Source organism: Schistocerca piceifrons, chromosome 7, assembly GCF_021461385.2.
Source record: "Schistocerca piceifrons isolate TAMUIC-IGC-003096 chromosome 7, iqSchPice1.1, whole genome shotgun sequence".
Classification (NCBI taxonomy): Eukaryota; Metazoa; Arthropoda; class Insecta; order Orthoptera; family Acrididae; genus Schistocerca; species Schistocerca piceifrons.
Window position 1 is genome coordinate 448,472,269 of NC_060144.1, and position 25,854 is coordinate 448,498,122.

At 36.9% G+C, this 25,854-nt stretch overlaps 1 protein-coding gene across 1 annotated transcript in view; it reads left to right on the forward strand.

Moving 5' to 3' along the window:
• Nucleotides 1-25,854, forward strand: part of LOC124709005 (pre-mRNA cleavage complex 2 protein Pcf11-like) — a 48,588-nt gene that overhangs the window by 17,280 nt on the left and 5,454 nt on the right. Inside the window, exons 3-5 of the mRNA XM_047240638.1 lie at nucleotides 14,873-14,998; nucleotides 15,991-16,494; nucleotides 21,303-21,428. Coding sequence (XP_047096594.1) covers nucleotides 14,873-14,998; nucleotides 15,991-16,494; nucleotides 21,303-21,428 — 756 coding nt within the window. The remainder of the gene's footprint in view (nucleotides 1-14,872; nucleotides 14,999-15,990; nucleotides 16,495-21,302; nucleotides 21,429-25,854) is intronic.

The following is a 25,854-nucleotide window of genomic DNA, read 5'->3' on the forward strand; positions in this document are numbered from 1 at the left end:
AGAATTTAAACTGGAAAAAACACATTTTGGAACTCTTAAAAGAACTTATTTCAGCCATATATGCACTTAGACTCATTGAAAATTTTGGGGAGAGACAAATCAATAAGTTGACATATTTTCATTCAGTAACGTCATAAGAAGTAATTTTGTGGGGTAATCCATCGTTTAAGAAACGGTGTCTCCATTGCACAAAGACATGCTGCAAGAATGATATACGATGCTCACCCACTATCATCTTGTAGACATTGTTTATGAGTTGTGCTTTCTGTCTCCGGCTTCTTTCAGTATATTTATTTCCTCATGAAGTTTGTTGTAAATAATCCACTACAGTTGAAGAGAAACAATGAGGTACATAATTGGAATACCAGAAGGAAAAGTGGCATCCATTGTCTTTATCACAAAAAGGGGTGCACAATGCTGCAACAAAAATTTTTGTTCATTTACCCTGTGGTGTCTGATATCTGGCAGACTGCAAAGTAAAATTTGATAACAAATTGAGAAAGTTTCTCCTTGGCAATTCGTTCTATTCTGTGGAAGAATTTCTATTATTGTAATGTGTAGAAGGTGGTGGGTAGGCATTACCAACTCACATCAGCATTTTTTTTTTTTTAAGAAATGTTCAGAATGTAACCGTATGCACAAATTAATTTGTGATTTGAATGTACGACGACTCGTTCTACGTCATTACAACCTATTGTGCAAAATTCCATGGGACATGGAAGAATAGAAGTCTGACAAGTCTGTACACTCTATGCTTGTGCATTTATTTGTCGAAAGTGCAATACAAAAAATGAAAAGCAGCATCAGAGGGATTAATACTAATAGTAAACAACTACATTGTATTTGATTTGCTTTTGATATAGTAGTCTTTGCAGGTTCTGAAGAGTACATGAACTGTATATTAGAAATGTTGTCTGGTGCTGTGAATAACCAGAAATTGAAAATGAAGACCAAAAAGACTAAAATATTAGTGATATTTAAATCTAACAGACAAATAATGCCAAAATTAAGATAGAAAGTTAAATGCTAATGAAAATAAATTTGATACTTGGTAGCTACATAACAGACGGCAGAACTATTTTGGATATTAAAAGAAGAATTGCAGTGACTAAACAAGCATTCAAAAACAAGAGTAACTTGTTAACAAACTACCACCCTAAAAATGAAATGAGAAAACAAGTTATCAGAAGATATATTTGAAGCATGCTAAGCTTAGATTGTGAGGGGTCCTGGGAAACTAGAAAAGAAAACATTAAAAGTAGTAGAGACGTGGATATGGAGAAAAACCACAAAATCATTCTGGAGTGAAAGGGAACATAATGAATTAATACTAAAAGAGTGCAGGAAGTAGGTCATTAACACTGGGAGGACCAGTATTAGTGAATCACCTTGAAAGGATATGGTTCTTCTGCCGGTGGTGCTTGTCTTCCTTGTTTTCAATTTTACTTGTTAAATTCAGTATGGTGTATTTAAATGTCACTAGTGTATTTTGCTTACCCTACCAATGTGTTATGCTCAAATTTTTCTGAAGAAACTACATTTAACTAAAGAAAAAAGGAGCGAAGTAAAGAATACGTCATAAATACAATACTCATTGAAACTAAACTTTGATACCAAACTTATTAATGCGAGTAAACATATTATTATACAACAACATTTTTTATCTCGGACTTGTTCTCAACCAAAACACAGACAGGCTATAAACATGCATTTATTAAGAAATAGAAAGAGAAATGGACATGAATTGTTGTGGCACAAGAAAGTAACATTTGTTTTTCTCTGTGGCATGTTTTCAGTGAAAGTCACCATCTTTATTAAAACAGCTTGCATAAACCTGCTGAACACTCCCAGCACATGGAACACATACGAGTTGCTTGCATTGCACACACAAATTTCTAGTTTTGTTTGAACTACTACATCATCCTGCCTGGCTGGTCATCCCTACTGGTACCTTAAATATTACAATGGTTGCAATGAATGTATGGACAAGTCCTTTCCTTGAGTGAAAAGCATCTCGTGAATGCAGGAGCAAAGTTCTTGCCAGTTGACCTGACAAAATATATGAAGTAATTTTGAACTTGCAAAAGTTAGTAAATGTAACATTGTCATCAGCAGTAAGTTCATGATCATTCACAGAGTTCTTCTACTAATCTGAAAAGAAACATTTGTCAGGTAACTTTTCCTCCAGTTGTAAAGGATCCAGGTGTTGATTCTGGCAAGGTCTGACAAGATTTGGAGGGGGGGAGACTTGACGATATGTCTGGTCCAGAACATCAACTCCAAATTTTGTGGAATTGTAGCTTATCTGAACAAAAACACAAACGAACCATAACAATGAAGAGCACTAAACTTCTGTTGCACTAAATAAAGTAAAACTGAAAGGAGGAGGAATTAGATCACAACAATGAAATGAAATTAGTAAGTGGATCTGTGACTTTTAGAGATATGAAAAATAAGATATCACACCTGTGAAAATGACCCGCTGCTGTCCTTCAAGGTAAAAATGTTTAAAATTCTTTCAGTTTTCATAATTGTTATTGATCTTCCACAGAAATTACAAACCATCAAAGTATGTTAAAAGCCATGGAATAAGAGCATCCTAAATTAAAATGTACACTATTTATTAAATTTTAAACAACACATATTGAAAAGTATAAACATCTTTTTCGGAAATTAAAAGCAAGAGTACTAATGTTACAAATGCAATGGGAATTCCACTGTTGCATGCAGGGGAGAGCAGATAGGTGTAAATAGTACATATTAAAGGCCTCCATGAGGGGAAAGACTTGTCTGATGATGTGACAGAAAAAGAAACAGGAGTTGACATAGAAGAGATGGGGATTCAGTATTAGAATAAGAATTTAAAATAGCTTTGTAAGACTAAAGATCGACTAAGGCAGAAGGGATAGATAATGTTTCATCAGAATTTTTAAAATAATTGGGAGACATGGTAATAAAAAGACTATTCACATTGGTGTGTATAATGTTTAAGTCTGGTGGTATACCATCTGACTTTCGGAAAAACATCATCCACACAATTCCGAAGATTACAAGAGCTGACAAGTGCTAGAATTATCGCACAGTCAGCTTAACAGCCCATGCATCCAAGTTGCTGACATGAGTAATATGCAGAAGAAGGGAAAAGAAAATTGAGTATGTGTTAGATGACTTTCGGTTTGGCTTTAGGAGGTAATTCTGATGATGTGGTTGATAATGGAACCAAGACTGAAGAGAAATCAAGACATATTCATAGGATTTGTCGACCTGGAAACAGTGTGGACAATGTAAAATGGTGCAAGAAGTTAGAAATTATGAGAAAAATAGGGGTAAGCCGTAGGGGTAGATGGGTAACATATATTATGTACAAGAGCCAAGAGATAACAATACTAGTGGAAGACCAAGAACAAAGTGCTCGGATTAAAAAGAAGGTGAGATAGAGATGCAATCTTTTGCCTGTGTTGTTCAATCTATACATCAAAGAAGCAATGCACTTGCCATCGTAAGATATTTAACCAGATTTTCCCAGTCATTTGCAGAGTAACCACAATGCAACTAGACATTTTTCATGCACAGAAATCATTGCTAGTGGTGAGAGAAGGGATAAATGACAGGAAAAAATCCTAGAACCAATTGCGGGGTCTGAGATAGATCTTTGAATTTGTAGTATGATACTTAGCCACTGAGGTCTGTGACAGTGCATGGATAAAGTCATAGAAGTGTGTGTTTGATGTTGACTGCTCAGGTAATGTTTCTTCTCAGCAGGTGGCAATGGTTGCAAGCTCTGTATTTCAAGTAGAGTACATAAGCCTAGTCTTGATGGTGTGCTTGAAAAAGTAAATAAGTGAAATAATGAACCTTAGTATGTGCTCTTCTGTCTTCATTCCTTTTTATTTTTTAATGAAATATACTGTAACTAACACAGGAATAGATTGTCATCGGTTCAGACTAATAGTATAGGTCCATAGGGGGAGTATTAGTGATGATACAGTGGAGTACATAAGTGGTACCCTTCTTAGTTGGGTGTCTGTGGTATTGCATAATGAGAATGAGTTGTAGTGTGTGTGTGTGTGTGTGTGTGTTTTAAGGAAAGAAAAGAAATTAACGTAAATCACAGTGAAGATACACCCATTGCCAAACTTAACAGTGGTAATACATTGCATATGTATACTACTTCCCCAGATGAAGAGATTAAAACATATGTGATGAAATAAAATGAATTATACAGTATGTTATGGGAGATGACAATTTTGGGTGTCGTAAAGTTTCCTATAGGTGATGTACTGGTAAGACAGTGATTTCAGAACAATACATTAACTGTAAAACATTGTCAAGAGCAGAAGGGGGCTCGAGTCATAATCTGTTGGTTTTGAATTGCACATTAATGAATCCAGGGAATTAAGGGAATGGGAATAGATGAATTGAATGGAGCAGAGGTTGTTGAGAGTTTCAGTGGGAGCATTAGGCAACTATTGATTGAAACAGGGGAAAACTTTATGATATATGAATTCGTGGCTTTGAAACATGAAGTAGTGAAGGCAGCCGAGTATCAAAACTGACAAAGGCTCCAGTAAATGTCATCCGATAAAATACCAAATATTTAATGTAATAGAAACAGGAGAAAATATATAAAACAAAATTAATTAGGTGAAAGGGAATAAAGAAATCTAAAAAATGAGGTTGATTGAAAGTGCAAAGTGGGTGTGTTTGCAGAAGAAATAGAAAGCTGTAGATGTGTGCATGACTGTGTGAATGACAGATGATGATTGTAGGAAAATTAAAGACGCCATTGGAGAAAAGAGAAGCAGATGTATGAATATCAGCATCCTAGATGTCAAGCCAGAGTAAGCAAACAAGGTAAGGCTGATTTGTAAGAAATTTGTAAGGGCAGTACAAAGGTGAGAACAATAACGAGGAAAAGGAAGACGAAATAGGTAAAGTTGTCGTGGGAGAGACAATACTCAGAGAACTACTTCACAAAGCATTGAAAAGACTTGAATCAAAACAAGACAGTAGATGAGATCCCTCAGACTTATTAGGTCGTTGGTAGGGCCAACTGTGACGAAACTGTTCCATATTTTATGTAAGATGAGACAGACACAAAATACCTTAAGATTTAAGAAGAATGTGCAGTTGGGTTTGAATTACTGAACTATCATGGCTGTAAAATACCAACATGAAAGCTGACATTGGGGAAGATCCGTTTGGGTTCTGGAAAAATATAGGAACACGTGATGCAGTACTGGTCCTTCAACTTAGCCAAAGCGGTCATAATACGTTCAGCCTTATTGTCGAAATAATATTGAGTCAGTATATTGTGTCGAAGTGTGAGGCCAAGAACGGCACAATGTTAATGCGCGATATTTAAGTCCAGGATGCGTCAGAACTCTGGTTTCATAGCGAACATGACAGTGCTCGACCATGTGAACCTGTATTATGACTTGAGTGGCTTGCCTTACAGAACACAAGCAGAAATTACGAAGAACGGATGAAACAAGTCTGAAAAACTTTCTGTGAACACTTAAATGAACCAAAGACTCTTTCATGGCAACATAGAGTTGTAAAGAACCTGCAAGGTACAACTTATATTAGCCTAATTATGTATCACATAAGTGAACTAGCAAGAGCATTCATATAAGATCATGTAAGCAGTCAATCATCTTAATTGTTTTATTCCATTTGCAACAGTTGTTACAGCACAGAAACTCTGGTTTCATAGCGAACATGACAGTGCTCGACCATGTGAACCTGTATTATGACTTGAGTGGCTTGCCTTACAGAACACAAGCAGAAATTACGAAGAACAGATGAAACAAGTCTGAAAAACTTTCTGTGAACACTTAAATGAACCAAAGACTCTTTCACGGCAACATAGAGTTGTAAAGAACCTGCAAGGTACAACTTATATTAGCCTAATTATGTATCACATAAGTGAACTAGCAAGAGCATTCATATAAGATCATGTAAGCAGTCAATCATCTTAATTGTTTTATTCCATTTGCAACAGTTGTTACAGCACAGAAATTACACGATCTTATGTGAATGCTCTCACAAGAAAAGTAAATGTTTATGTTCACCGGTCATTTGACCAGATTTTATTTGCCAATTCTGGGGAACTGCTACATGTAAAATAGACATTTCTGCGTATTGTTATGACACCAAGATCTTCAGTTGCCTCTGCTGTGGTGGACAGTGATGTGTCTGGGTTTTCTGACTAGTCAAGAACTTCATTTCTTTCAGAGTACCACATGGTGCTTTCATATACATCTTCCAGCCACTATCTACTCTTTCATCATTTACTTTTTCAGTTCTTTGTGGAAATTCATTCAGAGCAAATTGAATTTCTCTCTGTCTTGGTAGGAATTGATTGCACAATACTACCCTTCTAAGGCACAATATATTGAATGAGTGTCAATATTATTAAAGCTCTGCAGTCTTCTTCAGTATATTGCACAAACTATCAGTATCAATCTCAGTCAGTCGCTATTACTGTGCAATACTCGGTACTGGACAGTAAGTATTGAGTGTATGAGGGACCCTTAAGATGATGATGATGATGGTGATGATGATGATCATGTAGTCCCATATTCCTTGACAGAGCATAGGGGAACGATGGGGGACATCCACACTGGCTTACTAGGCAAGGTCCTCCTGCCTTTATAGACTTGGAGAAAACTTTTGGACACTTTTGATTGAAATACTGTCTTTGAAATTCTGAAGGCAGCTCCGATGAAGTACAGGGAGTAAAAGGTTTTCAGCAACTTTTACAGAAATATGATTACAGTCATGAGTTGGATATGGCATGGAAGCAGTAGTTGAGTAATGAGCAATTCTGGAGTGTAGCTATACATGAAAGTGAAATGTGGACAATAAGCAGTACAGACAAAAAGAGAACAGAAGTTTTTGGAACATTAAGATAACTAATGAGGAGGTTCCAAATTGAATTAGGTGGAAACATTTATGACTCAGCTTGACTAAAAGAAGGAACTCACATCCTGAGGCATTTGGTTATAGTGGAAGTGTGGTGAGTAATTATTTCAGAGGAAGACCAACACTTGACTATAGTAAGCAGGTTCAAATTGATGTAGGTTGCAGCAGTTGCACAGAGATGAAGAGTTTTGTGCAGGACATACTAGTGTGAACGTCTGCATCAAACCATTCTTCGGAATGAAAACGTCTACTATGACAACATGCAATTGAATATTAAGCCATTGTGGGTTCAGAGTGCAGCTACTGTGACCTGATGTGTGTTCCATCTAATTTTTGTAGTGGTCAGGGTGACTGGTTAGGTGCATGGTAATATCGATGCAGTCTAATCGTAGAAATCCATTTTTATGTGATAGTTTTGTAGCAGGTGTAGAAATGACATTTGTAATTAAACTACATGGCACTACATTTTTATAATATGTTTGCAAACATGTTGATAGACAAGAGCTACTGTTTCATTGCCTCCCCACTAAAAGTTACTGACTTTGTGTAGTTTATGCTTACTAACTTGACTGTAATAGTCACTATAGTGTGTGTGTAGTACTTCATACTTTTGGAGAGGAATAGTCCTTAATAATGAGACGAAATTTATTGTGGAAATGTGGTAGATGCCTTTCACTCAAAATATGAAATACAAACACTGAAGAAAGCCAAATTATGACAAAGGGTAAATGCCACCCAATTCAGTCACTTTGTCCCTCAACACTGTCCTTCCCCGTGCTCTGGTCTGTGCAAGAGACAATAAAATTGCTTAATGATATAATTATATTTTCAATATTACTTTCAACACTCGTAAAAATTTCTCAGGCTTGTTTAACAACTGTTTCTGTGTGTCGTGCAACATTACGGCAATTCTCTAGTGTTATTTGTGCCACTGCTTCCTCTGTGGTTTTTGTTGAACTTTTGCCACACTGAAGCTTTTGTTACTTGTTGTCACGTGTCTATCTGTGTCCAAATTATTTCAATGGCATTGAAGTGGCAGTTTGGCTGTCGATGCCTAAGATCGCTGTGACCACATTCTTTAGCCACCTTGTCAACAACATACTGTTGAAACTGTATACCCCTGCCCCCCTCCCACCTCCAAAAGCTTCGTCTTGTACAAATCGACCTGAATGTTCACATTGTAGCATTTCAACCATTTAAAATGTCTGCTTTTTTGTTGCCATCATCGGAGCTTTATTTTTAATGACTGAATGGTATGTGCCATTATCCATTACAGTGGTGACTGCTGATTTAAGTTTTCCAGTAGCTGCCTCCTTGAACCATTACAGAAGACTATTGTGAATCATTTCCTTGTGGTAGTGCCTTGTTTTCCTCGATCTATTACAGAAAACTATTGTGATTCATCTCCTTGTGGTAGTGCCTTGTTTTCGTCGATTTGTAAACCTGGAGACATTTCATTGTGAAACCAGATGATGTTCCAACATGCAAGACAGTAATTTTTGTGCCCTTTCCTGAGAGAACAGCAGTAACTCCACTTATATCATCTGTCCAGTCTTTTCTGACGGAATGACACAATCTTCAAAAGGTACTTTTAACCGTGACTCTCAGAAATCTACAACACATGCAATACCATTTCTTTCATTATAATTTTTCATCCATTAATTTTTTGTACTAGATACTGAAGGCTTTAACAACTTCTTACCTCTAATACTTTGCTGCATCATTTTCATCACTGTATTGACTTTTTTAATTGCTCTTATTTTTCTTCCTATCATTGTATTTTCGTTTGGAATCTGCTAGTGTCCCCTACAATCTGCAACCAAGTGCCAACTAGGACTGCTCATCAGTTGGTATTGCTGCATCCCATGTAGCCAGTGTGCGAACAGTTTTAGGTAGCCAACAGCAGCAAGAAATTATAGCTTACTTTTACTGCTAAAACTGGAATTTTGCTGCAGAAGTTGGCCATGCAAAAGAACATAGTAAGAGATTTATCTGTATTAAATTTGCTCGTAGAGGTTAGCCTTAAATGCCATGAAAAAAGCGATTGGAATTTTAGTTCTGTCACAGACTGTTGGTTGCTGTTTTCATGGGACACCTTCCACTTCCAAAGGGCGTGGTTAGATTAGGATAGAAGTTTAAATTCAGGGCTACAGAACATCTTCTGCTGCAGGTCAGTCACTGGTCACTTAAATCAGCTATCAACAGAGCATCTCCCACTTTCGTCATATGTCATGGCAGCCATTTCCAACAATGCTCCGAATATTACACATTAACAGTATTTGTAAAGTGACCCACCGTGTTTTGTGTTAGGCTATAACCCAGCGGTAGCTGGCAACGGTTGTGGCAGCATTGTAGTGGCGAATAACAGATGTCAACTATCAGGTAATTTTAATAGGACTGTAGGCCATGGCAGAGGAAAGTTGAAATACATTACATACATTGCAATCTAGTAAAAGGTTGTTCAGTATGCCTGCAACAGTGTGTGGTGAGAGATCTTAGGGACAGTGGTTCTGAATTAGTATTGTGTGCATCTGGCACACAGTGTATTGATTACAGGGAATCAAATTAACACATCTATAACATATGGATGAAATGATCTGGCTGTGTCACTGTAGAGAGTAGAGACCAGTCAGTCAGCACGAGCATTTGAATGTAGCCCATGTTATTATTTCATAACTGCAGAGAAAATTCCAGGGTGAAGAAACACAAAGGATTATACCTGGATCAGAATTACAAAGTGATAAACATTAGATGTTTACTGGGCTGATACTGTAGGAACAGCCAATCGGAGAATGTGCTTGGTCGAACCATCTGTTCCGTTCACCATTCTCAAATCTCTCTGCTATGGCTACTGTACACAGTTGCAGACAATGCTTGCAGCAAATAACCCAACAGTTCCCATTGTTTCATTGTGTGCATTATTTGTCTGTGCGGCAAGTTTATTTTGAGTGAAAGACTGTCTGGAGCTTGCAGTGGAAGTATGTAGAAAAGTGTGGTTGTTATACCTGAAGGTTCAGCAATCTGTTTCTGTTTTGCTTGGTCAGACACTTGAGATTGTGTGCTCATTGCGGTAATATTTTGTGAAGAGAGACTTTCTGATGGTCTTTCTGTTGTATCTATCTGCGACTCAGCATTGCCGCTATATGGTGAGTAGCAGCTATCCTGGATTTTATTGAATATGCATATCTGTAACTCTCAACTAATGCCTTAAAAAGGTAACTAAATTTGCATTATTAGAACTTAAAAATCATTTTCATGTAAAGGAAGGTAGCACAAAATATTATCATCAGCTGGTAATCGATATGTATCTTTAATGCATTAAAACAAGCGTTCAGTGCATAGTGCTATGGAATCTACATCTACATCTACATCTACATTGATACTCCGCAAGCCACCCAACGGTGTGTGGCGGAGGGCACTTTACGTGCCACTGTCATTACCTCCCTTTCCTGTTCCAGTCGCGTATGGTTCGCGGGAAGAACGACTGTCTGAAAGCCTCCGTGCGCGCTCTAATCTCTCTAATTTTACATGTGGAAAAAAGCGCAAATTGGCGTTCATAAGAAGAAGAAGAACACCAAAAATGCAACAGGAGCGTAATATGTAAGAAATTGTCCACGCAACCTGCCACTGATGATGCCTTGCAGAAAATAAAGGCGAAACGCGTATGGCACTAAAATTGTGTTTTATTCAGTTGCTGTCAGACGGTCCATAAGTAAAAATTATCAATATACCGTAATATTACACACAACTGAGGAAGGCAGGACTACAAAAGTTGAAGATGTCAATTGTGCTTTCTGTTCCTTGCATTCAGTGAATCCATAACACTTGGTGCATACCATGATTGAATGCAAAGAAGTCACAGACTGCATACGGACTATTGTGCACGGTTTTTAGTGCAACATGAAAGGCTGCCGGTGGATTTCTGGTTCACTCCGTATATAGTCAAGTGACATTGAAATCCTTTGAGGTCATGTGACATTCATGGCAAGTTATAAACGTATGCTAGAATGGAGCATGAACTTATAACTTACCTTTTTCAAGCACGGTGATACTAATTACACTACCTAGAATGCCATTCAAACTTACAAGAATTGACTAAGACATTTTTGATGAAGTATATTGTCGTAACTGGTAAACAAACAATTCTATCAAGAAATCCTGTATGGTCATATGACACTGTCTCACTCAGCTTACCACCAGATTCCTCTCATTTCCAACAGAAAGACAGAGATCAGGGTCAAAACCACAGTTCAGTGCACACCTTTCTCTCTAATGTTCATCACAATGTTAAATATCCCATGATTCACTGTTATGTTAGATACAATGCTCTGTGATTGAGAGATGAAATTTCTAATTAATGTTCTTGGAAGAGGATACAGTTGAATGAAACTGCCACACCTTTGAGTAATTATAGACTACACAGTTTTTGGGCCATCCAAGTAGCAAATTAAAGTATATCGCATGCTACAAAGGCTGGCAAGGCTTATTACTATGTGCAATAAATGAATGAAGCAAATAACGTAAAGAAGTAAATATTTTGGAATCTCTCTCTCTCTTTCTTTCATATACACATGATGTCCACAAATGCATCAGATTCTTGGAAATTCTCTATATACATACACATTATATTACTGGAAACATTCTTACCAATTAAGGAGTAACAGTGGTTGATGTTATAAGACATATGCACAGCTGTAACTAGAACTCAAGTTAAAATGAATTATTAACATAGTACTTCTCTTGTTTCAAGATATAAAGAAATGAGGCAAGTATCTGCCTTGCTTCATTATACAGTGCTGAGACTAGTGAATGTAGAGGAAGGAAAGGAAACTGGCTTTTAGCCCAATACAAGCAACTAGAAGGTTTTGTCTTGTTCATGGTTATTCATTTATTATTAAACATATGGTGAGAACATTAACACTTTGTAAAACTAATTCAATGTGAATTTCATTTATATTGTATTACTTGCTCAAAGAGTTTAAAGTGTATTCAAAATTTAATATTCATTATCTGATTTGTGTGCTGTACAATATTAAATTATTTTAGATTTTTTCAAACAAGTAAAATTTAACTTTCAGTGTTGGTTCTAATTGGCCCATCCATATTCCTGCCAGTTTTTTTTTAGATTTGTATGTGCCAAGATTTATCATCTTCTTGGTTGTACAGTGTTTCAATTTCTGCCCGCAATAAACTTTCAGCTGCTCTTATGTGGAGAAATGTTTGTGTTCATTGTTATTTCCAGTCACAGAAAAAGTTTATTGAACCTTTATATGAATATTTTGAATAAACATCCTTCCACCTTAACTGTGTGAAATATGTGAATGTTCTCGTGATACACATGGTGAATTATTCTGCAAAAGAACTTCAGTATGTCAGGCATTTCATTTAGTGCTGCCTTCGTAATAATTGTAGAAACAAGAAATGTGGTCCCACTTGAAGTACGACTAATTTTACATTGGAAACCTTTACATAAATTGCTTAATCCTTGAGACTGATTTACCATGACTGTCCCCTGACATTTGGCCTTGTCTGTTCCTTTTGACACCCATTTGATATGACCTTTCAGCTCAGAAAGTCAAACTGATAATGATAATTTTATTGGTGTTCTAAATAAATCTATCAGATGTAATTAATATAGTTTGGACATAATTTTGTCAGATTGGCTTTCTACTGCTTCATCCTTATCTATGACAGAATAATTCAACAACTTTCATAGTGTGTGTTATTTCTCTCAACTCAAACGTCCATCCATCCAAAAACTACCTGCTAAGATCACATAATATCAGAATTCTGTGGGACACATTATAATGCAATGTGACAGTTATTTTTAATTTTTAATGAATGTACAGATGTAGCACAAGAATTTTTTATGCCTGGTACACTAATGTAGTAATATTGGAGTCATAGAAAAGTAAACTGTAAGAAGGCAAATGAAGATTTAAAACTACAAATTCGTACACACTGTAGTTGGTCATCCTGTTTATGCTTCAGGTCATTCTGCACTTTACAGTCTACCCACTATAACACATTTGTAAAATGATAAGGGTGAAGTGTACTGTACATTTACGTAGAGTTTATTTCATTGTTCAACTGTACACACCCTCAGATAAACATGAATTGCATTAGAGTATTTCTGATCATATCAAAACTGAAGTAGGCAGACAACTGTAGTATTAAAATCTTGTATGGCCATACAGATACAGAAATGTAAAACATGCACAAGAATTCTTGTATTTGTGGTTCTTTAAATAAAAGATTTAATGGCAAATACAGAATGATTTCCTCATGAAAACAGCTTCTTCAATTATTATTGAAGAATGGAACGTAGTGTTAGTTTCCCTTTTGTGAATGAAATACATGTTGCTTTAAATGGTTACCCCAACTTTTGAGGTTGTGTGTCCTACCGCATTATATAGTTAAAACTAACCAATATACAGGAATAATAAGGAGGCATCTTGGAGTTAATTACCCACATTATACCAGCACCTTTTTTTTCCTTGAACAGAAGAGTAAGGATCTGGAAACTTAAGTGAATGTCCTGATGGGTAGTATTTTTAATCATAAAAATCAAATTCACTCAGATAATGTCTTAGGAGAAGTTCCTAATGCACACAGTGCGTACAACACAAATCCTATGGTTTTCCTGTCACACCAATAAAGTACTGAAAAAGATATTGGAGAGAGCCGTGGGAAGTCGAATTATTAAGTATTTGTTACGAATGATTCATTGAAACCAGAACAGCACAAGCTTCATATTGCTAACGTTAAGGATTAACTACCACATACCAGTAAAGGAGCTATGAAGCAGGATGTGGCGTTCAAAGAAGTAGATAAGAGCATCAAGTTAAAGAAAGTGTTTTGCATGATTTCATGATGTATCCCCAAAATTTAGTTTCCAAACTTGTGATTGGAACTGGTATGGAAATTAAATAGATTAAACTGAGTTAATGCAGAATGCTTTTCAATATTCATTTGAAGTTTTGTAAGCTTTTCTTCCGTGAGCAAGCTATAGGACGACAATGTTGTACTTGGTGATCTTAGCACCAGTGAGTCACCACTTCACACAAAATGGCCAAAGGTCCTGCTTGAAAGATGTTTAGAAAACAAAGGAGGCATATATAAAACAAAGGATGTATAAATAATATACATAGTGCCACTGTATGTATGTAAATTAGTGATGAGTCCATCAGCTGTTCAGTTTTGGGCAAACCTAGTGCATTTCTATAAATAGTTACTTTCATGCACATCTGGCTACTTGTGGTGCTCTGTTTCCTTCATTTTTTTCCCTGTTTTATGGAGACTGTGTGGTGTTACCATGTTTCGTGCAAATGAGTGTTACAGTGGAAGATATTTTGTCTTTGTCAAGAAATCTGAAGTAGGTGCAAATTAAATCAACTACGTATTGGAATTGGACAGACACTGTTTTGAGGGTTTATTACAAGAACATAATGTACATGCAGGGTGGTTTTTAAAGTATGTAAGCATACATCTTTTAAGGGCAAAATATGTAGTGAAATAAATTTAACATTCCAGAATTCACAAGTATTGCCTCTTGGTAAGTTTGACTGTTTCTTCATATCTTGGTTTGAACACTGGGTACTTATGAATACCTTTATGGTGCTTTGAGATTCTTTATTTGCTATTTGCAGTCATTCAGTTCATTGAATAGTTTATGCACATTTGTTATATTCTGTCAAGGATTCTGCAGAAAACTAATGTATTCTGTGATAGGCACTTCTGTTTAATTTTCATACCAGTTTAGTGATAACTGTTAGGAAACTGAATTTTGGTCTGAGGTGGCTGCAGGCTGTGATCAGCCACCACCACAGAGCACAGCACAGCACTGTTGCACCAGGCCGTCAGGCGTCTCACGTCTCTGCTACGCGGGGTACTTTGACCGACACGTCGGTCAGCGGCCCCACACCACTTTGTTGTGTTCCTTTAGGTGCCGAGTGATATCAAGCTGCCTGTTCTCTATCTCATCGATTCCATCGTCAAGAATGTTGGACATGCCTACATTCCACTCTTCACCCAGAACATTGTATCAACATTCTGCAGCGTGTTCGAAAAGGTATGTATATTCCAAAAATATAAATTTCTCTTGAGTGTTTGATAGTCTTTGGAAAACAATACTTTTCCTCAAATAGGATTTCAATGTGTGTGAAAATATTCAGTTTGAACTTGTAGTGAGGAGAGTGAGATTAACTTCCCTACTTATGGTATGGGTTCCTGGAGTGTCACTTGTACTGAAATCCTGATTATGGGTAACGGAAAGCTGTTTCTGAACAAAATTAAGAAAAAGGCAATGAAGGTCAAGTTATTTAAATGTGGTCTAACATCTTAATTTGAGTAAAGTACCATATGTGAAACAAGCACAAGAAAATTTGGATTTTACTTTGTGATGTGTTAGTTTTACTTAACAAATTTTTTAAGTCTCCTGACAAATTACTGCTTTCTATTGTTTGTTGTGATTATGAAAACACGCATTTTAGTAATTATATTAGACATGTATTTGTTTACAACCAATTATTCATAAATGTAGTTTTAAAAACATAAAAAAGAAAATCGTAATTACTGTCTAGAAAGTCACTTGAATGAAAATTGTTATTGCAAGTATTTTTTCACTCCAGTCATTCTTACTATGAAGAATATAACCATTTTTCTTTCATTAGGTGTAGATAGTGCATATTTTAAAGTCAACTTCTGGTGGGTTAATGTTTTATGAGATTAAAGACAGCCATGATTGTCTGGGGTGTTCTTGCTTATGTTTGACTTCTATTGCCTTTACAAGTTGTTGAATAGATTTATGAACTACAGGCTCAGCTTTTTTACCATTTTCATTCACTTAACAATCTGTTCCAGGAAGCGATGCTTCTCTCTCTCTCTCTCTCTCTCTCTCTCTCTCTTTCTCTTTCTCTTTCTCTACCTCTACCTCTACCTCTCTCTCTCTCTCTCTCTCTCTCTCTCTCTCTCTCAGGGAAGTTCCGCCATTTTATTATTTTTCGTGTTATTGTAAGTTAGCATCTAGATGAAAAGTCTCCATATCAGATATGGTTGCCACAGGTGGATGAGAAGACAAGAGCCCAGATGTTCAAGTTGCGCCAGACTTGGAATGATGTTTTTCCTGCCAAGAAGCTTTATGCTGTGGATCTGAGAGTCAGCTCAATCGATCCTGCTTGGCCTATCACTGCTCCAAAACCTACTAACTTGATACATATAAATCCAAGATTTCTGTCCAAAGTGGCACCGCAGTCTACAGGTGTTCCTGGTGCCGCTCCAGCTGTTCCTACCGTTGCCGCTGCTGCTGCAGTTAATGCTGCACCTGCTCCAACTCTCAGGCCTTCTTCACACCCAGCCTTGCGAAGGCCTTCTGCTGTGTCAAGTACTGCTGCAGCTGCTGCTTCAGAAGCTGAAATGCGTGAACAGCTGCTGAAGAAACAAAAAGAGTTGTTGGAACTGCAGCAGCGAAAACTAGAACTGGAATTACTTCAGACAAAGGCAAAGTTAGAGGAGCAGCAAAAACAGCTGGAAAGACAAACAGGCAACTTGCATACAGACCAAGTTCAGGTCAGTTCATTCATGATTTTTTTAAAAATTAACCAGGCATTATAATTCTCATTTTTATTTACCTTCGCAAATGATTTAAGACTCTTAATTCTGCTATTTCAGCTAAAATATTTTTGCTGTTGCATATCATCACTTTTAGTAAAATGCAGGAGGATAGAAGTTACAGTGTTGAATGAAGCAATGTTTTTGCTGTTTTTATGTAGTGAAATTGGACAGCAACGGCTTGGAAATTTTTGTGTTTTGATAAGTGATGCTTTCCATTTTTTATGGATGGAAAGTGTGGGATGCTAGTGTGTGTGTGTGTGTGTGTGTGTGTGTGTGTGTGTGTGTGTAATAACACTGTGTTCACATTGTAAGATAACGCACTAAATATCTCTCATTCATGTGCATGCAGATGAATTTTCATTGAAAATTCTCTGTGAAGCAACTTCTGCTTAGCTAGCGTGGATGTTGTATGGATGTATAAAAAATAATTTTAACATTATGGGACATAGCCCTGAGATTGGAAATGAGAAATGAAGTAGGGGAGAGTTGGACAAAGCCTGGTACGATAACTTAAAATTGATATAAAAACATATCTATTAGCAATAGATCAACAAACCATAGTTTTTTAGGTTTATGACTTATTTGTTATCAACATATTATTATGTTTTTATTTTAAAATTAATACACAATTTTTTTTGTTCAGCAGGTGCAAAAACCCGGTTGTACCCAATGTGGTGGGTAAAAACGGGTACACATTTAAATCAATACAAAAAAATGTATACTATTGTAAAACTTTCGTTGGAAACCTTTTAACTCAATACAAACTTCGAAATTGTCAATAAATGTAATAATTTAGACTCCTATAAGATCCTTTACTAAATATTTGGCCTAAAATACTTTAAAGTCAATGTTATTAGGCCAATTTTACTTTATAAGGTAAATTGTCAGTTTATAACATTATAAAATAAACATAATTGGCATATTTAAAAAATCTTTAAAATTAATTATTAATTTTGAAGAACTGAACAAATTTTGCAAACAAAACTTAGCCCTAATCAACTAAGAACAGAACAGAAATCACAAACAAATGTGTCATCCTCTTCTTCGGCATTGGAGCATGCCTCATGTGCCCAAATATGATAGGAAATGCACTGAATGCATCCTCCTTTTGAATGAGACCGTGCATACAACTTGTTGCAAAACACGCAAGCTTCCTTAGGGTTGTCTTCGTCTGAAGAGCTGGAACTCTCATCAAACATCAACTTTGATTTTTTTTTTGCCAGGCTACATGTTGTTGAGATTGATTGCTGCTCTACAGATTTTATCATTTTGGAACATTTGCCTTTCTGGAATTTTGTTTTAGGTCTACTAATAGACATAGGCCTACTAGGCTGGAAAAGTGTTCTTTTCAATTTTTTTTCCTCACTCTTGTTTCTTTTTTACTTCTTTTTGCAATTCATTTTTGTATAGTGAAGAAGTGAGTATCGCAGTTTTACCTTTTTTTTCATATTGCTTTCATTGGTCTGTTGGTTCTTGTCTCCAAATTTAACTTTGGGCGAAGAGGCAATAACAACTTAGGAGAGATGGATGGAAACGATGACCCTCCTGAAGGCCCAGCAACTTGTATATCTTTTGGGTTTTGCTGAAGAAATTTCTAGTTAGTCGCCATCAGCCCCCACTACCATGAGTTGTTCAGTGGATTCTTCTTCTGGAATCTCTTCTGCTTCTAGGGATTGAGGTGTTTTCGGCATTTCTACCTCAGTTTCGCCAGCTTCTACAGAGGTTTGCAAAAGTGGTGAGGCACATCTTGAAGAGGTGCAGGCCGATCAGTGGTATCTGCCGGCGCAAACAGGTGATCTGAGAAACGTGTCTGTTAAAGGGCTGAATACCAGTCTTTCCAAAGCCTTTTTGAGTGGTGTGCATTACAGCTGCACGTGTAAAAGGACCTTTGAATGATTTTCCTATTTGGTAAATAGTTACCAGTGTACCAGGGTTTGAAATCGTCCACTGTCTGACTTCATCAAGGGGTTAAGATAGTGGGTTGTGTGGGGGAGAAAGCACAAAATAATTACATTATGTTGCCTTGCTAATTTAATTAAATCACTACTCTTAACATGAGAGCTGTGACCTTCCAATATTTGGAGGACAGGTTTTTCTTTTGAAGGATTTGCAAAACCTACAAACTGCTGAAATCATATCAAAAACAAATCTTTGTTTATCCAGCCCCTCTCATGGTAAGCTGCGAATGCTCCAGGTGGTGCCTCATCCATCAGAATAGGGTTTTCCCTTTTTCTGGGGAATACAATCCTCGGTGGCTTGAAGTTTCCAGACACACTCATACATATCTCAGCTGTGACTAAAACACCATGCTCAGCTGAAGAGACCGCGCCCGGGTTCCCGGGTTCGATTCCCGGCGGGGTCAGGGATTTTCTCTGCCTCGTGATGACTGGGTGTTGTGTGGATGTCCTTAGGTTAGTTATGTTTAAGTAGTTCTAAGTTCTAGGGGACTGATGACCATAGATGTTAAGTCCCACAGTGCTCAGAGCCATTTTTTTCAGCTGAAGAGATTGAGCCAACTTGTTTTTTACCCTTAAGGGCTAAAACTTTCGACGGTTTGTTGGGCACTGTCAAAATACCCGTCTCCTCAACATTGTATATCTCTGTTGGTTTCATTTTATGCCGAGTAAGAATTGAATCCAATAGATCAAAGAAAGAGTTGACAAACGTAACCTAACCTAACCTAACCATCACCAGATTGAATCACTGTTCTCTAGCCAAAGAAGTTTTTTCTGGATGGATTCCTCAAAGAAAGTTGTGGATGTCTTTTCAGGAAACTATACATCCACTCTTTTCCAGCCATTTTTCTCAGCTTGTTATGTGTTGGGTATCTGATTTTTTTTTTTTCCACAAGCCCAAATGAAAGTCTACGAAGATCATGTAGGTTGACTCCAAACAATCTTTCTTCAAGAAAAAGTATGTGGTTAACCAGCTCTCTTTCTTGTTCTTGGGAAAAAAAATAGTTTTGTACTTGCCCAGTGCTTTTGCTGAGGCTTCCTCCGAAGACAGATGTTGAAGACGAGCTTTCTTGACCCTACCCTCTAGTGTTGACTGTGGAACACCAAATGTTCTAGCAGCTTTCTTGTAACCCTTTCCATGGGTTAAAACCTCCTCAATTGCTGTAGTCATGGATTCCAAGCTCCAGCTCTGTCTCTGCGTCTTCCTCTGATAATTCCTGGGCATTGCTGACTGACAAACAAAACAAATTTTTTAAAAACCAGTTGATGAATAAAAGGATATTGTTTAGATTAGGTTGGTCAAACTATCCCAGTCCAGCAGTTTTTCAATGTTACTTTATGAATTTGAACAAGTTTCGAGAACCTGTAGGCCTACAGAAGATAGCTTGTTGAAACATTACGCTTATTTGTTCAAGAAATAATGTTAAAAAGCTTGAAAGCAATAATAACCTAATTTAAACAATCAAATGAATGCACTTCAATTACGTAACACTTTAGTTACGTATTACTTCAGTTACGTATGTACTTAAATTATTTAGATAGCCTACGTAAGGCCTATTTGGTTAGGCCTATTTAACCAAATAGTCCTTACGTTCCTGTTCTGTATTTATGAAAGAGAATGACGGGCCTATATTTTTATTCTTATGTTTTTTATATTTATATTATCATGACCAGTAATAATAACAATCCCTCAGCTATGTGCTTTTTTTTTCCTTTTCATTCAGCATGTTTTGACTATTATTTCGCAATCAAAACAATAATGTTACATTACTTCTGAGGTGTGGGGCAAAACTGGGTACCACATAGTCGGTAAAACCGGTTACCCTGTTTGACCCCACATTTAGGTACCCGGTTTGACTCAAGAGCGACTTGTTGACATGAAAATGGCGTCACTAGGTTATGTTTTGCTGTAGGTGTATGAAAAGAATGTCAAAATATGCAGTGAAATAAACTTAATCAAGATATGCACTTAAGTCTATCTTTAGACAATGTTATACTGCTTCAACCTCTTTAAATAAACAGAACAAAATTGAAAAATTTACAGCTTAAAACTTTTAAAAATTCTTAGAAATAAGAAAACATGTGTCTCTGTTGCTGCTGTTCTCTCCACCTGCATGAAATGATTGCTGCTAGCAGTTCCAGTGTTCAGTGTTCAACCGCTAGATGGAAGCACCCGTCACAAAATTTGTGAGGTACCTGGTCTGACCCGCGCTATCCGGTTTTGTCCGAATCTCCACTTCATGTAAATTTTTCTGTTAACCCTTAACTCATGAGGTGACTTTTCTGTAATGTAGACCATGAGGTGGGGTCTCTGGGTCCCCTATGTTTAAGCTGAAATTTGAGGCAAAAGTCATTCAAAATTTTTAATTTAGGCTCAAACAAAAGCACATGATTTTGTGTGGTTCTTTTAAATACTACACATAAATAGACTGTTAGAGTCTATAAAACTAAATTCCAGGGTTTAAATTTGTGCATAAAAATTCTACCTGATAGGTACAAAAAGAAAGTCTGTCAAATTGACATTCATTGCTGGGAACTACATTTTTATCACCACTTGGAACACATTTGATTTTAACAGACACTTTGTAAGTAAAAGCAGGTTGATTATAAATAGTAAGATGTGATAATGAGAATAATCACATACAATTTAAATATTTTATCAGGAAAGATTTTTTTTTCTTCAGGGTATTGTTCCTGCTAATTTTAGGTAACATTTTTTATGCTCTGGAGTACATAGTAATGTTCGAGAATTCACTATATAAAGAAATAAATCCTAAATTCTAACAGAATAATTAATTGCTTTTGCAGCCAGTTGTGGCACCAGTTGGAAAAGATGCCTTAAGGTCGCAGACTGGAGTTACTGATGGCAGACAGGTGGCAGTGGCTGCACCTGTTGTGAGCAGCACAGTAAATGAGAAACTACCATCTGGCAAGGTAACGCAATATTATTTTTGTCATAGTGTAGATTATTCTCTGTCCTCTAGTAAAAGGGTCTCTGTGTAAACAAAAAGATCATTAATAATAGGCAAAGTGTAGATAGTGAGAAATGGACTTAAACCAAGCCAAATAATGGTTTTATTTTTAGTATTCAAATACTTCTATTTTTGGGAAAGAGGGATAGATAGTGAAAGAAAGGTTCTTTTGTTTAAAAAAGTCATGACGTGATATGAAAATACAAAAGTAGAAGCAGGATGCATGCAGTGAGATTAGACACAGTTGTCATGACAGCTGGACAAGAGAGGGGACAGCAGTAGTGATAGGTTTCTGTAAGTGACTATGATGTTGTTGTTGTGGTCTTCAGTTCTGAGACTGGTTTGATGCAGCTCTCCATGCTACTCTATCCTGTGCAAGCTTTTTCATCTCCCAGTACCTACTGCAACCTACATCCTTCTGAATCTGCTTAGTGTATTCATCTCTTGGTCTCCCTCTACAATTTTTACCCTCCACGCTGCCCTCCAATACTAAATTGGTGATCCCTTGATGCCTCAGAACAGGTCCTACCAACCGATCCCTTCTTCTGGTCAAGTTGTGCCACAAACTTCTCTTCTCCCCAATCCTATTCAATACTTCCTCATTAGTTATGTGATCTACCCATCTAATCTTCAGCATTCTTCTGTAGCACCACATTTCGAAAGCTTCTATTCTCTTCTTGTCCAAACTATTTATCGTCCATGTTTCACTTCCATACATGGCTACACTCCATACGAATACTTTCAGAAATGACTTCCTGACACTTAAATCTATACTGGATGTTAACAAATTTCTCTTCTTCAGAAACGCTTTCCTTGCCATTGCCAGCCTACATTTTATATCCTCTCTACTTCGACCATCATCAGTTATTTTGCTGCGGAAGGTGAAATGCTGGACACATCATTTGTCTCTTCATTCATAAATTTGATGACATTATGTATAATTTCACATTCCTAACTATGAAGTACTCTGCCTACACCTACTGACCAAATGCCTTCCTTTGCACAATACAGCTACAGTGAAATCCCACTTTTACACATTTCAAGGGACTTCAGAAAAATTTGGGAAATAACCTTTTAACCTGTAAAAGTTACGTATGGGGTGCCCCCTTTCATTTTCGCACTTTATGTATATGTACATAAAAGGCATAAAAATACTTGTCAGGTACTTGTTTTTATCTAATAAAGGTTTATTATGTAATAAAAACTGCTGATGTAAGTGGAACTGATAACTGTGTGAGAAGTAGGAATGTTTGACTCAATTTCATATGTCATAATCAATGTTTTTGAAAGCCTGCAGCTGTCATTTGTTATTTAAATAATGAAATAGTGCACAATTACGTATTTTTTTATGCTTAGCATGACGCGTTTTGAGAATTTTTTCTCATTGTCAAGTGCAAATATGTACATAAGTGTTTTGTGTGGTGTTTGAATATGTGTTATTCTGCATTCTTGCACTGTAGTCATCTTTTTGAGGTTATCAAGTACTGCGCCTCCACAATTACGTGGAAAATCACACAAACGCAAACTATCATTCACGTTGGTTCTTTGTGTAACATAAAAAAAAATGTAAATACTGTGCTTCACAATGAGAATAAATTCTCAAAACACGTTTTGCTCACCATGAAGAAAATACATAACAGGCACCATATTTAAACTAAAAACAGTTGAGCAATGCAAAGTGAATGACAGTGTCAACTAGCGCTACAAGTGGCCAAATGCCGAAACACGTTAAATATGGTTCGACAAAGGTGCCACAATGATAACAAAAATCTCAAAACTGTGTTTGTGGAATAGACACAGTCTGGAAATGGTTGTGATTGGTCATGATATCTTTATTTGAACAAACCTAGTTACTCTTATCAGCCACCAACCACACTAAGTAGAGTTTGGCAACGGTGGGAGATACAGCATGAATTGTTCCAACTTTTACACATTTACCAGTTCAAATCACCTGAGTAGAGTGCCCTGGTGTCAAGAAACTTAACACGTAATATTTGTAAACACTACTGGATGGCCAATATCATGCCAGCATCATTTTTTTCTCCACAAACATTTTTTCGTAATGTGTAAATCGCGGGAAAATTATAAATATGTTGCGCAAAATTGAGTGCAAATTAACATTGTGGAAATAGGAAATTTGATGGAACAATAAAAAATGTTGTAAACGGCGGGAAAACGTTAATTACGGGAACGTAAACATGGGGCTATACTCTATACCCAAAATTGTACTTACCGAGGGCAGATGAGCAACTGACGTTGATGCACTAAGTGAGCAAGATAAATTTTTCCTTATCTGTCTGCATCCATGTTCATACTCGACAAGCCATCTTGCAGTAGTTGACGGAGGATACTTTGCTTTCCCTTTTTCTGTCTGTTGCAAACGATGCATGGAAAGAACAATTATTGGTAAGTTTCATTATGAGCTCTGATCTGTCTGATTTCATCCTGCATGGGCTTTATCACAAGATGCATTTAGGAGGAAAAAATGCATGATCGATTCTTGTAGAAACATACATTCTAGGAATTTAGGAACATACAATTAACAGTAAAACAAATAATGATGTGCAACACTTCTCTCTTGAGGCATCTGTCACAGGTGTTGTTACATGGGGATCTTCGACACTTTCATCCTTAATAAAAACAAACACATCATAAATAGTGTTGATCTTTCCAATCTCCTCTGTTATCTATACATCCTACACTGAGGCACAACACTTATGTTGTGGTCAAACAAGGATTTTGAAAGTTACCTCCTTCATGGGTGTGGTACTGTATTTACTCGAATCTATGTCGCATATTTTTCCGGTTTTTGTAATCCAAAAAACCGCCTGCGGCTTAGAATCGAGTGCAAAGTAAGCGGAAGTTCTGAAAAATGTTGGTAGGTGCCACCACAAATAACTTCTGCCGCCGAATATATGTAGCGCTACACAGGGATGCTTTGCAGGCATGAAGATAAATACTCTGCGTTAGCAAATAAATTAAAAGAAAAGGTAGAAGAATGTAAACATTATGCCGTGTATTCTTTCGTGTTTGCTGCTATCTCATTTCAATCCTGTCTGCCTAATAAACTACGAAACTAGAGTGAGACAACAGCAAACGTGGAAGAATATACATATCGTGTCATGTTTATATTCGTATTGTTCTTATGCTGAATAGTGATACAGTCAGAAATGAAGCACGGCAGCTGACTAGATTTTTAAATATAAAATGTTTCTAATTTCTGTGCAGAATGTAATATACTAAAGAGGTGTCTGCAAAGATTTTCAAACGGAGACAAATGTTCACTAAACTCTCGTTCAGAACATCTTCTATCATACACAGTCTGTCATTAGGTTCTTGTTGATCATTATCAAAGAAAGCAGCAGTGTAAGTAACAACAAATAGCAGTCTATTGCTTTTGTTTAGCTTTTGAGAACATTCCTCTCTTTTTTTTTTTTAATTGTAAGCGCGGTAGCGTGCACAAAAACAAGCCTGCCGTGAGTGGCTACAGGTCGTAAACATGCATTATCAGAATGCGACAAACAGTGCATGACACAGTACAATAATGCATTTTCAGCTTAGAGTGACGTAAACACCTATAACAAAGAGAACGGCACTTATCAGATCAAAGCAAAATAAGCAATCGATTCCAACCAGACGAAGCACCTGAAAAGGGAAGGGTACCCTTGTAAACACGGACAGAGTGCCTGACACATAGCAATGGCAACTTGGTAAACCTTAACTGTTAAGCTTATGACTGGAACCAAACTACTGTAGCTGTATCTTCATCCTTTCGACCTAAATTGTGTCTCACGCTACAATGGACCAACTTTGCTTCGATTTGGAGGTACGGTCTAAAACTTTTCTCTACCCTTGAATTTTGAGTCTCTAATTTCAAGGTACATTTTTTTCCCTTGATTTCAAGTCTCATTTTTCAGGTGCGGCTTAGATTCGAGTAAACACAGTACGCTTCCTACAGATAGTCTCAATGAGTCTGACGTCTGCCTTTCGTACAGTTAGTTTTCTGTGTGGCAGCTATGTAATCGAAATAGTGTCTTTCTGCTTATTTATGCACAATATGATAAGTTTGTTTATATGGAGTGTCAGCTGCCAATCCAAGTTTTGATTCGCTGCAGTTATTATTGTATTGTGCTAAAATTTTGTAGCTACTTCTCTATATACATTATCATCTGCGAGCAGCGTGTTGGAACTTGCAATAAAACCCACTAGATCATATACCAGGTGTTCAAAAAGTCTCTCCGCAGTGCCGTATGATTGTTAGCCGCGCATGCCGCATTGATTGTTCACCTGCCTGGGTTACTTCCCTTTAAGTGGATTCTCCCAATATTCCACTCTCTCATTTATCTCAGCCTGCGTCAGTATTATCATTGGTGTGTGTCGTTACGTGT